Raw genomic sequence first — 13,823 nt, 5'->3', positions numbered from 1 at the left:
TATGTGGCATTTTTATAATGAAATAATAAACAAATATAGCTTTAATGTTTTATTCTGTATTGATGTATCTTAAATATTTTATAACATATAACTTGACTTTTTCAAAACTAATTTGAGCATGTTTTAGGTTTTAACACATGTAATAGTTTTATTTGTCAGCTTAGTGATGATTTATGTGATCTTATAAGGACCAGCATCATATAGCTGGACAATTTATGTGTATCCAAGAGGTTGATAAGATTAATGCGTACATTTAATATTTATACTGCACTTTTAACACTTATTTAATGTGTTTTTTGTTTGATATTTACAAGATGATGATATTGAAGAGCTTCAAGAAATGAGTCCAGAAATGAGTCCACGTTTCATAACTTGAATTTCCGTGAGAATATAGTTTGTGGAAGTCACCTATTTGTCTTTGTTGGCTTCCTCTTGCTTTTCTTCATCTATTTTCTTTCTTAGAGTTCTGTAAGCTTTAAAAGTGTCCATGAATCGTTTAGCAGACTTTTTCACAGCCTCTGGCGGTTCTTTCTTATGGTAAAGAGACCTGGGTGCAGGATGGGACCCGTACGTCCCTATAATAACCTGAGGAACACCATAAATCTCCTCTACTGCCTTGAACTTGTCTTCTCTTGCCTCTAACATCCTTTTCCGCTCCTTTGTGACCTTAAGCTTTTTCTTCTTTATTGATCTGGATTTTGGTTTAAAAGTTTTTGGTCGCGCACCCTCAGCTCCAAATGCTTTCTTTGTTTTTAATTTCTTAATCTTTGGGGCACTTTCATCCATTTCATTTGCCAAATGGTAAAACGCTGGTGGAGGTACATTATCATCATCTAGTTTATTTGTCCGGGAAGTCACTAACATCACTTCACCTTCACTTTCGTAATCAGCGTCTAAATGAACTGGGTAGTCTTCCATCTGAGTACTGGTTCTTGGTTCAACTATGATGGGTTCAATTCTGTCCAACTTCTCTAACATAGAAGAGGAAGGTGAGCTCTCAACTGGAGTAAGGTCATGGAATTTAACCTTCGGTTTTGCACCCAACTGTTGGCTACGCCTAGGTTTAGCAGCTGGCGATTCTTTGTCTTCCATGGTAGCAAATATCATATCTTCCTCTGGAACTTCCTCGTCAGATTCTTCCTCCCCTTGATCGTCAATTTCTTGCATTATTTTGCCAACTTCGTTCATATAAGCCTCGTTTGCTTCGATTCGTTTAGTTAGTTCTTCTATATTCACATATCCAGGTTCGTCAGTACGCTCTTTATGATCGCTCTCCTCAATCTTACTCTTAGGTTCAATATCACTTTGTTCATGCTTAGAGTCTTTGACTTCCACAGACATATCGGCGCTTATTCCTTTGTCCTTGTCATCAACTTCAGTGTCTTGTTCTTCTGACGGACTTGCTCCGTCTCGCCATCTTAATTTATCTTTAAGACCAAACTTTTGTTCGTCGAGACCATTAACATCCGAAAGGAAATCATGAGACACGGGGGCCTTTGAAAATATAACATTCCCAATTTCATCTTCGGAATCACTTCCATGCTCCAAGTACAACGTCCGCACACCTTTTTCAGTGAAATGCAATTCGCTAGCAGACTTTGTATCTGTATCGAATTCATCTTCCTTGAGCATTTGTTTTTCTACCGATTGTTCTGGAGTGGAAACGTCAAGGAGGTTATCTTTGGAACCATAAACGCTACTGATTCTACGTTGGTAGAAGATTGCAAGAATGGTGAGGACAAGCGCCGCAATGACACAGACACAGCATACGAGCACGAGCCAAAACGAGACGCGAAGGTTGCCAGCGTTGAAATCCAGAGTTGCGTGTTCATTGATGACCCGCGAGTGGCCGCCAGTGCCAAATACTACTAATCCAATAAGGCTGAGAATCTCTGAAATAAGAAAAGAGTTATAAGAAGAAAGTCTTAAACTTTTGGACATAGTTTACGGAACGTTTAAGATAATTATTTTTTTGTGAACTGATGAGGGTTGCTCGCAAGACCCCTCGTGGATTTATAGAATACGTGAGTACTGGGGCTATGAACAGTCTCAAATCTGAGTTCAGCCTCAGTGGCAAAGTTTCAAATCCTCATTTCATTTGTTATTTTCTTTCTTGTTGAGTTTTGAGGATGAAAGCTGCTGATTTATATAATTCTTTGGTGATTCTTTGTAAAATTGTGTAGGTCTAGAACTGAACTAAAGACTGTAATCATGACCCCTGTCTAGCAGACATCACTGACAGCCTATGTTTATTTACATTTAATAACGAATGATCATGAGCACACTTATACTTTAAGAGGACAATGGTTCGCTTGATCATTTATAGTATAGCGATTGGTCTATATACGTATTTACCGGCGCCGAGATAGGAGACGCTCGCGACGTAGAGGCAGATGTTCGCCCCACGGAAGAGCGAAAAGAAGAAGGTCGTGTTGATGGCGGCGTTCACCTGCAGGATGATGGACAGAACCAGCAGACATACTGTCGTCTGCTCACCATCTGAAGAGTAAGGCGAGAGTTATGAAGGTAGTTTGCTTATTTCAGGAAATATAACTTATGGTAAGATGACTTTTAATCATGGACTTAAAGATTAAATGTGTATATTTCAATAATATTCTGTTTTCGTGATCATGATGATGAAGAAGATAACACGTTGTGAACAAGAAAAAGAAGAAGAAGAAGAACAACAACAAGAACAACAAGAAGAACAAGATTAAGAAGAAGAAAAAGAAGAAGAAGAATTAATAATACGTTTACATTTATATTAGTAAAGTTTACAAACTGTATTTTATATTATAACATAACAACCTATTTCATATAATTTCATTCACTCACCGACAGACACCCGATCAGTTACATCATATACAGTACATTGTTGTTATGGACATAATGAATGTCATAAATATGAATATATGTAACAGAATTACAGCCGTGCAGTATTTAAGAGATGAGTTATATATTTATATTTGAAGTTTGTTAACCTCATTTCATTTATTATGTCATCCGGGATGTCATTGCATACCTTTACACTGTAGTAAGAAAATGAATACTTAAACTAACAAGTTAATGGTAAATTCGTTAAATTGGAGGATTGGAATGCTTTCATGTATTACTTTTGCTTACAGTAAAGACTGGTCAGACTGTCAGAGATCTGATTCAACTTATTTGTACTTTCAGATTTTTGAACCCATATATTACGCGTACAGGGACGACTGGAATACTTTGGCCTGGTTCTAGTCTGTAACATTTAGTGTGTAAATTGCGGGCGAGGTCCTTATTTACACTGACTGAGATAACCTCCGTTTTGTGAAAAAGAATCACAAAAGACCGAGTGTTTGTATTTGCATATATTATCATTAAATTCAATACAACTTTTTTCAATTAGATTAACTTTCTCCATTCACGTCGATAAGTAATGGGTAGTTTTGCACATTCAGAAGCTAATTTACATTTGAATTTTACTCCATTAACCGATACGCTGATAACGGTTATATAGACAGAGAACCATTTAAATATATATATTTTAGCCCATGAAACAAAACGACACTCCCAGATGAAAAATGTCTGCGTAAGTTTGTTTTTTTCGTATATAAATGTCTGAAGTGACTGCATATGAAAGGCCAACTTCAATGAAAGGGTCCCAATAAACTGGCTGGCGTTTTGTATCTTATCAGAATTTGTTTAGAGAAAACCAAACATTGAGACTTTCTCAATTTGTGGATCAAGTAACGACCACAGGCATTTTTTGAAAATCATGTAAGGCTCTATGAGATATTTGACTGCTATAGTGTGTTACGCTAGATTACGTATGACTAAGTCATGTAGTGTACAGTTATTCCAATTGTTCATTATGATGAAAATATGAAAAACAGAGTTGCCGGGCAAGGCATGATTGCCAATTAAGGGAAGCTTGCCGTGATTGAAACAGTACCCTGTTCATACTACAATTGTAGCTAATAGTCCAATTCCATGCGAGTCAGGTCTTACCAGTACATATATATTTAGTGTTATGCCCATGCTTCCGCCAATAATACCGCCGGGATTGTGATTAATCACTTTCAAAGCCTCTGTCGAAAAAAAGCGCTTATTGCCTTTTAACTCATGGTTTCATTTTATGAAGTAAGTTACTAAGCGGTTCGCGCATGCGCTCTGGCTTGTACAGAGGTACCAGAGCCGCACTTAGTAAGTTATTATATATTGTTGCTTTATCAAGCGAGTAATTCGACATAAGCAAAAGCTGAAATAAACAATCACTATTTAATTGTGTAAATGTAAAGCATGAAATGGCCATTCAAAGCCGACGCCAATTTAAATGAAGAAGAAAATGTGAAGAGCAAATGTATGACAACGTGACTGATGCATTACTAAATGAAATGATAATTAACTGTTGCGTTCTCCATACTTTACTGATTCCTTTTCATTTCATTATAAAAACAATAGGTTGTTTTTTGACTTCAATCAATTGCCATATATGTCACCGAGATCATGAATCTTTAGTCGGTCTTGAGGAAGTTCAACTTTGGTGTAGGTTCGGTCACCATGCGGCTGAGCTACTTTTGGCATTACGATTACATTGATGTGATGGTTTCAATTTTGTTGACGTTACTGACGGTGAAACTATTTTTTTCTATAAATGCAATTTAATACCTAAATATAAAGTATTGAACACAACAATATTGCTGAAATGTGTAAGAAATCCATCAATATACCGGTAGACGTGGCGACATCGGCGCAGGTGTCCGAAAGGATTGTGTTTGTGGAGGTTTTACTGCAATAGCGCCAGAGACCGTAGCTGTAGTCAATGGTGAGGCTGGACGTGTTAACCACACTAGACACACCTATGGCGACAGTATCGAACGTCTTGTGAAAGGCGACCCAGGACGGAAGCCCGAGGGCGAGCAGCGAGAGCAGCGACCCCAACGAGTTCCAGCACAGCCCGCCGGCTGCCAGAACACGCGGCCTCCGGTCCGACCCCATACCGACTCTATAAACGCCCTACTGCTGATTAAAACTCTTGTGTTCGAAATATTTTATTCCTTAATATCCATAGTTTAGCCATTCTTTCATTTACTTCCACAGACATGGTTATGCTTATTCATGTTTAGTTCACGTTAACATTTATCACGATTAACTTTTCTTTAATTGCCTCCGATCGCGTGAGTTGGCTATCGCGGAATGCCGTTCTGCGTGTGTTTGTTCTTCTTTCCGAATGAATTATTTGTTTAGATCTATATATAACAAATAGTGATTGGGAAAATGAGCCGCCGTTAAACCTCATTCATTTTAAATATAAATAATTTAGTCTTTTTGTTCAAATAAGCCGAATTACTCAAATCAATAAAGGAGCGATGTTTGTTATCATGTTTCGATGGGAATAAACGGGCGTTGTTTATTTGTCTGACTGTTCTTTTATAAACTGGTATGATGTCAAAGTTAATTATAAACTTATCAACCTTCTAACTTAAAATTCTAAATCTAAAATAATTGCCTATTTAATGCATTTTTTTATGGTAAACATCGATCATTGAGAGCACAATTTGGAAATGCGGTATACAAATATTACCATTTACAAATTTGATACTTATATTATGCAAAAAATGCGCCAAACAAAGTAGTTCTTCAAAAGATTGAAGCTATTTTCAATGGAAAGAGTGCTTTGAAATTGAAACGAAACACGTGTCCATGGGATACATGCCAGCAGGAAGTATTTACGTCTAATGTTATGGAGTAACATTGGATATTTTAATTATATCTATAGTTTTACTTGATACAATGTAAAACAACCCCCGGACGAACTGCTTCAGACGCGCACAATCAGTTGCATAATGCACCAGTCAATTGTAACCACGCCCCCCCCCCCCAAGTCCGCGGGTATACCGTGGATAGCCGGGGAAATGGGCCGTGTTTTTACCTTTCAGATGGCCCCGCAGTGCCGGGTGAATGCGGTGGTTTTGTCTTCGCTTTAAAATATAGCGGGGAATGGGCCTTACCCGGGGATTTTAGCCGGGGTTGGCTGGACCGAAAGTCAAAGTCCCAGCTATTCCCCGGTCCTAGGGGGGGGGGGGGGGGCGTGGTTACAATTGACTGGTGCATAACCTCAGAGCAGAACGTTAGGATAAACAAGGCACAACAGTTTAAATTCACGTTGGCACGATTTTATGCGATGGTGTGGTCTTCTGTTGTGGGGGAAACCGGAGTACCTGGTAAAGACCAACTTGTCCGACTTGGTGACCACAAACCAAACCGGACACAACTCGAATGCACAGCATTTAATAATATCATGACCAAGTATTTTTTCATGAAGCCAAGGGTCATTACTCTTATTAAACATTTTGACCCATATATGTTATGGAAGTAAAAAAATATAATTTCTGTTCGAATTGTGAACAAAATGGTCGAAACAATGAATAAACATCAACACTTTGAACTTTTGAAAACTTCAACAAAAATGCTTAAATTGCCAAGCATTAGAAACCGTTGCAATTGAAATTGAATGATTTTAGGCTTAACTTTAAAAAGAGAGTTTAAATCTGTTAATTAAAGTAGGTATAATAAATCAACTTAAACTAAGTTTGAAAAAAATGTTGCCAATATAAAACCTGTGAACGTGTCACTTTAAAGTCTGGAGAAATCAAGGTCGAATAATGATGGAGATTTATGTGCGACAAAAACTTGAAGGCCTATGTAACAGCGCATATTTTAACTAATTCAATAGCCATATCTCTGAATGAATAACGACGAAAAAAAACAAAACATACAAAGTTTCAAAAATCATGGTCTGAGGGTTTATGAGAAACGCAAGTCATTAGCATTCCACACGGCAAGACAGAGAGATGCAAATCTGCACGCACACTTTAAGAGGAATACCCAATGCACAATGAATGTTTTGGAGATATTTTATCAACAAATATACGATAAAATTACGTTAGATCAATAATTTTTACTTTAGAACAAAAGGTGATGTCACAAATCACATTCCATATTGAAAAAAGGCTTAATACATCAGGCAAGCATTTTATCTTGACATAAGCGATCATTTGCTCATTATATTGGCAATTAAATTTTACTACTAGGGTGTAGCTTTGTATTGTTTATGCCATTCTTTTTAAGCGCTCTCAAATAACACCGAACAAATATACCAAACGCCAACTCTAAAGGCGTTTAACTGTATACGCCTTAGTTTTGCCAGCAAAGGTGGAGCACACTTCATTTTAATGGAATACAACTCGACCAATTTTGTAGCATTAAATTTTTTGCTACATTTGAGAATAGAAAATTTAGAATACAACATACATTTTCAGCGCATGAAATTACAGATTGGCAATCATAAGTACTAGGCTAAATCATTCAAATTTTTAACTTTCGCGGGTATACAAAGGTCCGCCCACTGCCACTCATAAGATATTCTCAGGCAGTTAGATGTCCTGGGGTAATAATTTAATGATAGAGAAGAGCTTGTTCGCTACGTTCACTCCGCCCATTCTTTATCATTAAACTGTTACTTCATGTCATATATCGATTACATACAGAATACATTAAATGCGTGTACACATTATGAAAAAAACACCCATAAAAGTAAAAAACCAAACTAACAGCGAACTAAGAGCACTTTTGAGCGCTATTTTATGCCTTGACCAAAACAAGAATTTAACGATTTGTTTTCTCACTGAAAAAGTGCATAGAAAATCGGAAATAATTGGAGCGAAAACATTTCGTTATGCGTTGAAAATGCTCCAACACATCTTCACTTGTGATGCCAATCAATTACTAAGAAGTGGAGGTAAACGTCGGGTATGGACTATCATTCCATTTTAGAGATTTATATGCGCGAAATTAAAATAATAATAATCGGGGAACTTAGATCTATAAAAAAAATATGTTATTTTCAATTTTAACCATTTGAACAAATGTCAAAATTTAATTGTATAATTTGCTTATTATTATGTAGATTTTAGCGTTTTCCTGATTTTTTTTTAAGCTTGACGATAGACTCTTTACAATGTTTAAAAGTTTGTTTGCTATACTTGGTGCTCTGTTTTGGATTTCGTAAACATTGTGGTGCAGATGCACATATTGTTGCGACAATGCATTGTTAATAAGAAGGAAATGTACTGTGATAAAAACAACATACATCACGTCCTCTCTACATACACATGATTCTCTCGAGCTACATGCCATTTGCTATATGATGTGTTTAAATGTGTCACTCAAGTGAAAAGTAATACACTCAATACTCTTGATATTATTTATTACATAGACCATGTTGACAACATGGAAAGAGTGTATGAGGGAGAAATGTCACACACACACGCGCGCGTGCGTGCGTGCGTGCGTGCGTGCGTGCGTGTGTGCACGCACGCACAAACACGCAAACACACACATACAGAAAGCATTTAGAAGCTTGACTAAGTCGTCAACTGTTGACGTTTTTAACTGTCCATAAGAAGGTAATAAACAAATGCGACGTATACAACTGCGTCTTGGGCCAAACAAATGCGACGTATACAACTGCGTCTTGGGCCAAACAAATGCGACGTATACAACTGCGTCTTGGGCCAAACAAATGCGACGTATACAACTGCGTCTTGGGCCAAACAAATGCGACGTATACAACTGCGTCTTGGGCCAAACAAATTAATTTGTCTTTTTTCTAGTTATATTTGCCGTGTGAATCATGCTTTAGATGTGTATAATGCCTACATTATAAATCATGTATGATTTATACTATACTTATCGTGATAAGGGCACCCCTGTTTTTTCGGGTGATTTCAATGCAAGATTTAATAGCCCTCAACCAAATTCACGTGCTAGAAAATTGATAAAATTCCTGTATGACTGCAATTTGTGTGCTGTGAATTGTCAAGTATCTGGTCTTGGTCCGAAAAATACGTTCATTTCAAGGATGAAAGTATTACATCGATAAATGATTTTGTTTGTCTAATGTTCTTAATTACTTTTGCATTGTGAAACTGGCAATGACTTTGCATGAACATTTCACGACATATACCTTCATGTTTTTGTATTGATGTTATTATTGAAACTGATCGGTGTATCTCTTAATGTGGAAACTATTAATTGGATGAAAGAAAACAGGTTCGATGAGAACAAAAATAGATGATCACATGATAACTATTGATTTGCTTTGGCTGAGACAAAACTAGACACGTCGGGAACATCAATCATATGAAAAGCTCAGTGAAAGATTGCTAAACAGTGCAATGATATGGTCGTTTTCCAGTAAAACATTTCAAAAGTCATCTTATTGGACAGATCACTTATCATGCGCTCACCACTTTACTTGGAAACGTTGTGAAGAATGGCGACGAGCGGGGTGGCCATGTTATACATCCTCGGATATTTTTAGACAGTATACGGCCAATAAGCGCGACTTCAGACGTATTCTCATACACCCATACCATAAATCGCTCGACATACCATTAGGTATATCGGCTAGGACAACACGACAAAGTTCTGGAAAACTGTAAATTCTCGAAAAAGGTGTCGTGTACTAGTATGGGAAATGTTATTATGTTCAATGAATTATGTTTTTGGCCGGGTCGATTTGACGAAGCAGTGGGATGTTACGTTGTTGGTTTAGTTATAACAACAGCATGCAGAATGGGTTCGATTAATTAGATCTCGATTAGAGTTACATGTTTATTCATTCATAAAGTACAGACATGGCTATATATGGAACATATAATTCAGTATAAATAACTACAATTTGGAACTATATTGTAGTATATCAAGATTTGTGTCCCTTAGTTACATTTGGATTAAATATACAGCAGTGGGAATATACTTCAGTATCCACCTTTTATTTCTTTGGTCTTTGATACAGATTGGGAGCAAACAGTTACGACAATTCTAATATGGAATGGATAATATGCAGCATGCTGGATATTTGCTACACTTATTCTCCCAATTCCAGATACTTTCACAATGCTAACTAACGTGCTGTAGTAATATTAATGAGTATTGTGTACAAAGCCGGTCTGAACGTGTGTTCCCATTAGACAATGCAGTATTGGCCAAATTCGATTGCTACAATCATCTTTGAATCCACTGTGACCGGAATCTGACGTCTAGGGACTCTATGAAAGCAGCTTGTTGTAAACTGAGTTGGTCGCTTTTAAAGATATGCAATAGCAGTCTTCATCCGAAGTCCTTATCCCCGCTGACTTTGATAACAATATATGAAGCAGTTTTTATCCGTATGACCTTATACGGATGTGAAATCTGGAAGTTATACTCAGAAGACAATATTCTTCTCCTTGAACGAACCGAGCCCATCAGTTCTGTATGAAATATACTCATAACTTTCCTCGAAGTAAAAGCACCCTAAATATAACATCCAATGAAGTCATCATTGATTGGAGAAATTACAGTTTTTCGTACAATTGTACTGGCTTCCGTCTCAATATTTAGCGTATCAACATCGTATTGCTAGAATGGTGCGATCTATGAATATTGACAGTGAACATAGGGACATCATTCCCGATATATTTCGTGTATTGCAAGTTATAAGAGCACAGGACTTTTCCCAACGAGGTTTCAGTGGAAACGAACTCGCATGTGAAATGTCCCCCAGGCTTATAAAAGTAAAACTTTCGAGACGATGAAGGATACGTTAAGTCCAGCTGTATGTACACATATTATTGCGAAATACATATGTTCTAATGTGTTGGCATTATCCAGAAATACACTAAGATTCTTCCCTATTTGCTTTGTATTCCTTAGATTATTAGCGATCCTACTGTCTCGGCAATACACAACAAGTGACACTATTACGGTGCATGTGTTGTGTTTGTCATTAGAACGATAAGTTTAGGATGCTACTGTGGGATGCATTGTTTAATGAATTCGGATGTTATATTTAAGGATCCTATTGGTCTTTCAATTATTAAACAATGCATGAAGATTAAGGTATGGGTGGGTGGGTGGGTGGGTGGGTGGCTAAGTGAGTGAGTGTGTGAGTTAGTGAGTGAGTGAGTGGGTGATTGAGTGAGTGAGTGAGTGAGTGAGTGAGTGAGTGAGTGAGTGAGTGAGTGAGTGAGTGGGTGGGGGGATGGGTTGGTGGGTGGGTGGTTGGGTGGTTGGATGAGTGAGTGAGTGAGTGAGAGAGTAAGTAAGTAAGTAAGTAAGTAAGTAAGTAAGTAAGTAAGTAAGTAAGTAAGTAAGTAAGTAAGTTGTTTGTTATAGTGACATTAGCACAACACACATTCTATTCACAATACAAATATAAATGATGATAACACCCGGCCCATCGGGCCTATAAGTCACCTTAATGTTAACATTTCTCAAGCATTGATACATATATTAACATATAAATATGTAAGTCGCGGCGCTGTTTCTCTTAAGCAAATAGTGTGTACTATTAAAAAATAAAAGTAATCATAATAATTTCCAGAATACCGAACAATTAACGTGTTTATTTAACTTCCTTCAGTTAAATTAGGATACTTGGTCGTTTATACAATGTTAAGTATGTGAATGTTATAAATTGCCACACTTACATTCAAGTTAGTCCAATTATATACCATATATTGAGTTTAGTCCAAGCTATTCTGAAAACAACATATTAATTGCATGTATTTAAAATTACTATTTAGACAAATATCACTCATCGCCTGGTAAAATAATGCTTGTGATATCGATGTTGTTTTTCTAACTTGAAGTTCTTAAAATGAAAACCCTTTTATACGGATTTATACGGATTTCGTATTGTTTAATAAGCAATACGAAATCCGTAAAACGCTATCCTTGCTATATCCTATGTGTATATATGTTGTACTCCCCATTAATGGAGGATACAAAAATATATTTATCTATCTATATCAAATAGAACAAATACATTTGGCTGAGGAATGGACGCATGGGACAGTTACATTTGAGGAACACTTGACCATTGGTTGACAAGGTAACCGCCTTCTTCAGTGAGTACACCATTTCTTTCTCTCCAGAAACTAAAAGTTACTTTGCTGACAGTTCATGAGAAGGCTCAACATATGTACAAAAATAACTTATTTGTTGTTTCGTATAAAATATTCGATCTCTGGGGGATTTAGTTCTGTTGAAGGTAGGACTTGAACTCCTTAACGGTGGACTGTTTGATGATCGGCTGTGTTTGTTGGCTCCTACGTACGCTGGATGCATGAAAGACGTTGTGTTCGTAAATTGAACTTCTTGTTTGACGGTGGAAGATTCGTTGGTTATTGCTTCTGGTTGATCTGGCGCTTATATGGCGGGTGAATAAGGGGTTACATCATAGGTGGTGTTTTTGAGTTTATTTATACTCGCACTCGGGCGGCCCATTCGGCGAGTGCTCCGATAAGATTGCTAGTCATATTAGGTTTTTGAGCATAGTGTACAGACAGAATGTAACTTTTGTTAGAGCTACCTTGCATTTTTAACGTGCACCAGTGCATAGAACTGTCATACAAGGACACCCTGTTAAGCGTCCCTCCCGGAATACGATTAGTATACTCGTTTTAGTGTTGCGACTGGGAATCAAACCTGCGACCCCTAGATTGACAGCCAAGTTATTGTAGCATACAAGTGCTGGTCAGTGTGTGATTTGTCATGCGTTACGAACATGGCAGCTCTGCTTTAAACCGCAATTTGAAGGATGCGTTAGGGGGACAAGACTGTTGAGGCATATTCTATGGTTGAACGGGCAAAGGTCTTGTATGATTCAGCTTTGGTGTCATTTGAGCTGATAGTATATTTCTTCTAATAAATGACATTGCCGAGTTTGCTTTATTTTGTAGTTGTTGACATTTGTTTTCTAGGATCTTTGGTTACTCCAAGGTATGTGGCGTTTCCAGCTGTATTCAGACTGAATCATTGTTGCGTTTTGTTTTGTATGGATCACCTCATGTTTATCTAGGGTTAATGTCACTTTTCCGTCATTCACATAGTCAAGTAGATCGCCAAGGTCACTATAAAGTTGATGTGCATCTTTTGGGCCTTTGATAGGTCTGTACAGAAAGCAACCACCAGTGAAGATTGCTCTGAACTTCACCTTCGAGGAAACATCGTTTATGAACGCCAGGGAGAAGTGGGGCCCAAGTACGCTGACAACATAATACTCGTAGGCACAATTTGCAAACTGTGAAAAGAAAGAACAACAGTCTCTTAACAACAAGCACAGGATGAACTTAAAATATTTACATCGTAAATTTGGGAATCCGGCTCAAAATCAAGGCGAGTAATCGCCTTTAATGTAAGAACTTAACAAACACGCTTTTAAAATTATAGGCAAATTAATGAATATATATAGAAAATTTAAATAATTTATTAAGGTGTTTTTATGAATGAAAGAGAAATGTTTTTGCTTTCTTATAATTTTGAAAACACATCTTTATATTATATATAAACATGGATATAAGATAACAGGTATATATTACACAGATTCACTCATTGTCTGCTATTGAAAGTCAATTGGTTATCAAATATAAAAAAAAATATATGACAAAAAATATTGTCAATGATAGCCATTATTAGAACATGCCTTTTCCGTGCACATGCAATGATGAGTTTATCTATATCAGTGATCTTATTTAATATATGTTATCCGGTTAGCAGTGGTTAGCGCACTCGCTTCTCACCTAAGCGACCTGGGTTCGGTTCGTGGTCACCAAGCCGGACAAACGGGTTTCCTCCGGGTTCTCCGGTTTCCTCCCTTCCACTCTCGCGTAAAATCGGGCAAACGAGAGTGATAAATATATATAATTTTGTTAAAACTTGTTTCAGCATTCGTTGTAAAATAAATATGTTTAAACTAAACTAAGCACTTCAGACCATACAATGAGTGCATCCGT

General features: G+C 37.1%; 1 protein-coding gene across 1 annotated transcript; it reads right to left on the bottom strand.

Moving 5' to 3' along the window:
• Positions 1–36: 36 nt before the first annotated feature.
• On the bottom strand, positions 37–5,340 carry LOC128236954 (uncharacterized). The gene is made up of 3 exons (XM_052952096.1): positions 4,710–5,340; positions 2,356–2,499; positions 37–1,892 (listed from the first exon to the last, which is right to left on the bottom strand). Exons 1-3 carry the CDS (start codon positions 4,975–4,977, stop codon positions 409–411), a joined length of 1,896 nt encoding a protein of 631 aa, XP_052808056.1. The 5' UTR covers positions 4,978–5,340; the 3' UTR covers positions 37–408.
• Positions 5,341–13,823: the final 8,483 nt, after the last annotated feature.

The sequence above is a fragment of the Mya arenaria genome, chromosome 6, assembly GCF_026914265.1.
Source record: "Mya arenaria isolate MELC-2E11 chromosome 6, ASM2691426v1".
Taxonomy (NCBI): domain Eukaryota; kingdom Metazoa; phylum Mollusca; class Bivalvia; order Myida; family Myidae; genus Mya; species Mya arenaria.
The sequence above is the reverse complement of the archived record's forward strand: the minus strand, read 5'-3'. Positions and strand labels throughout refer to the sequence as shown.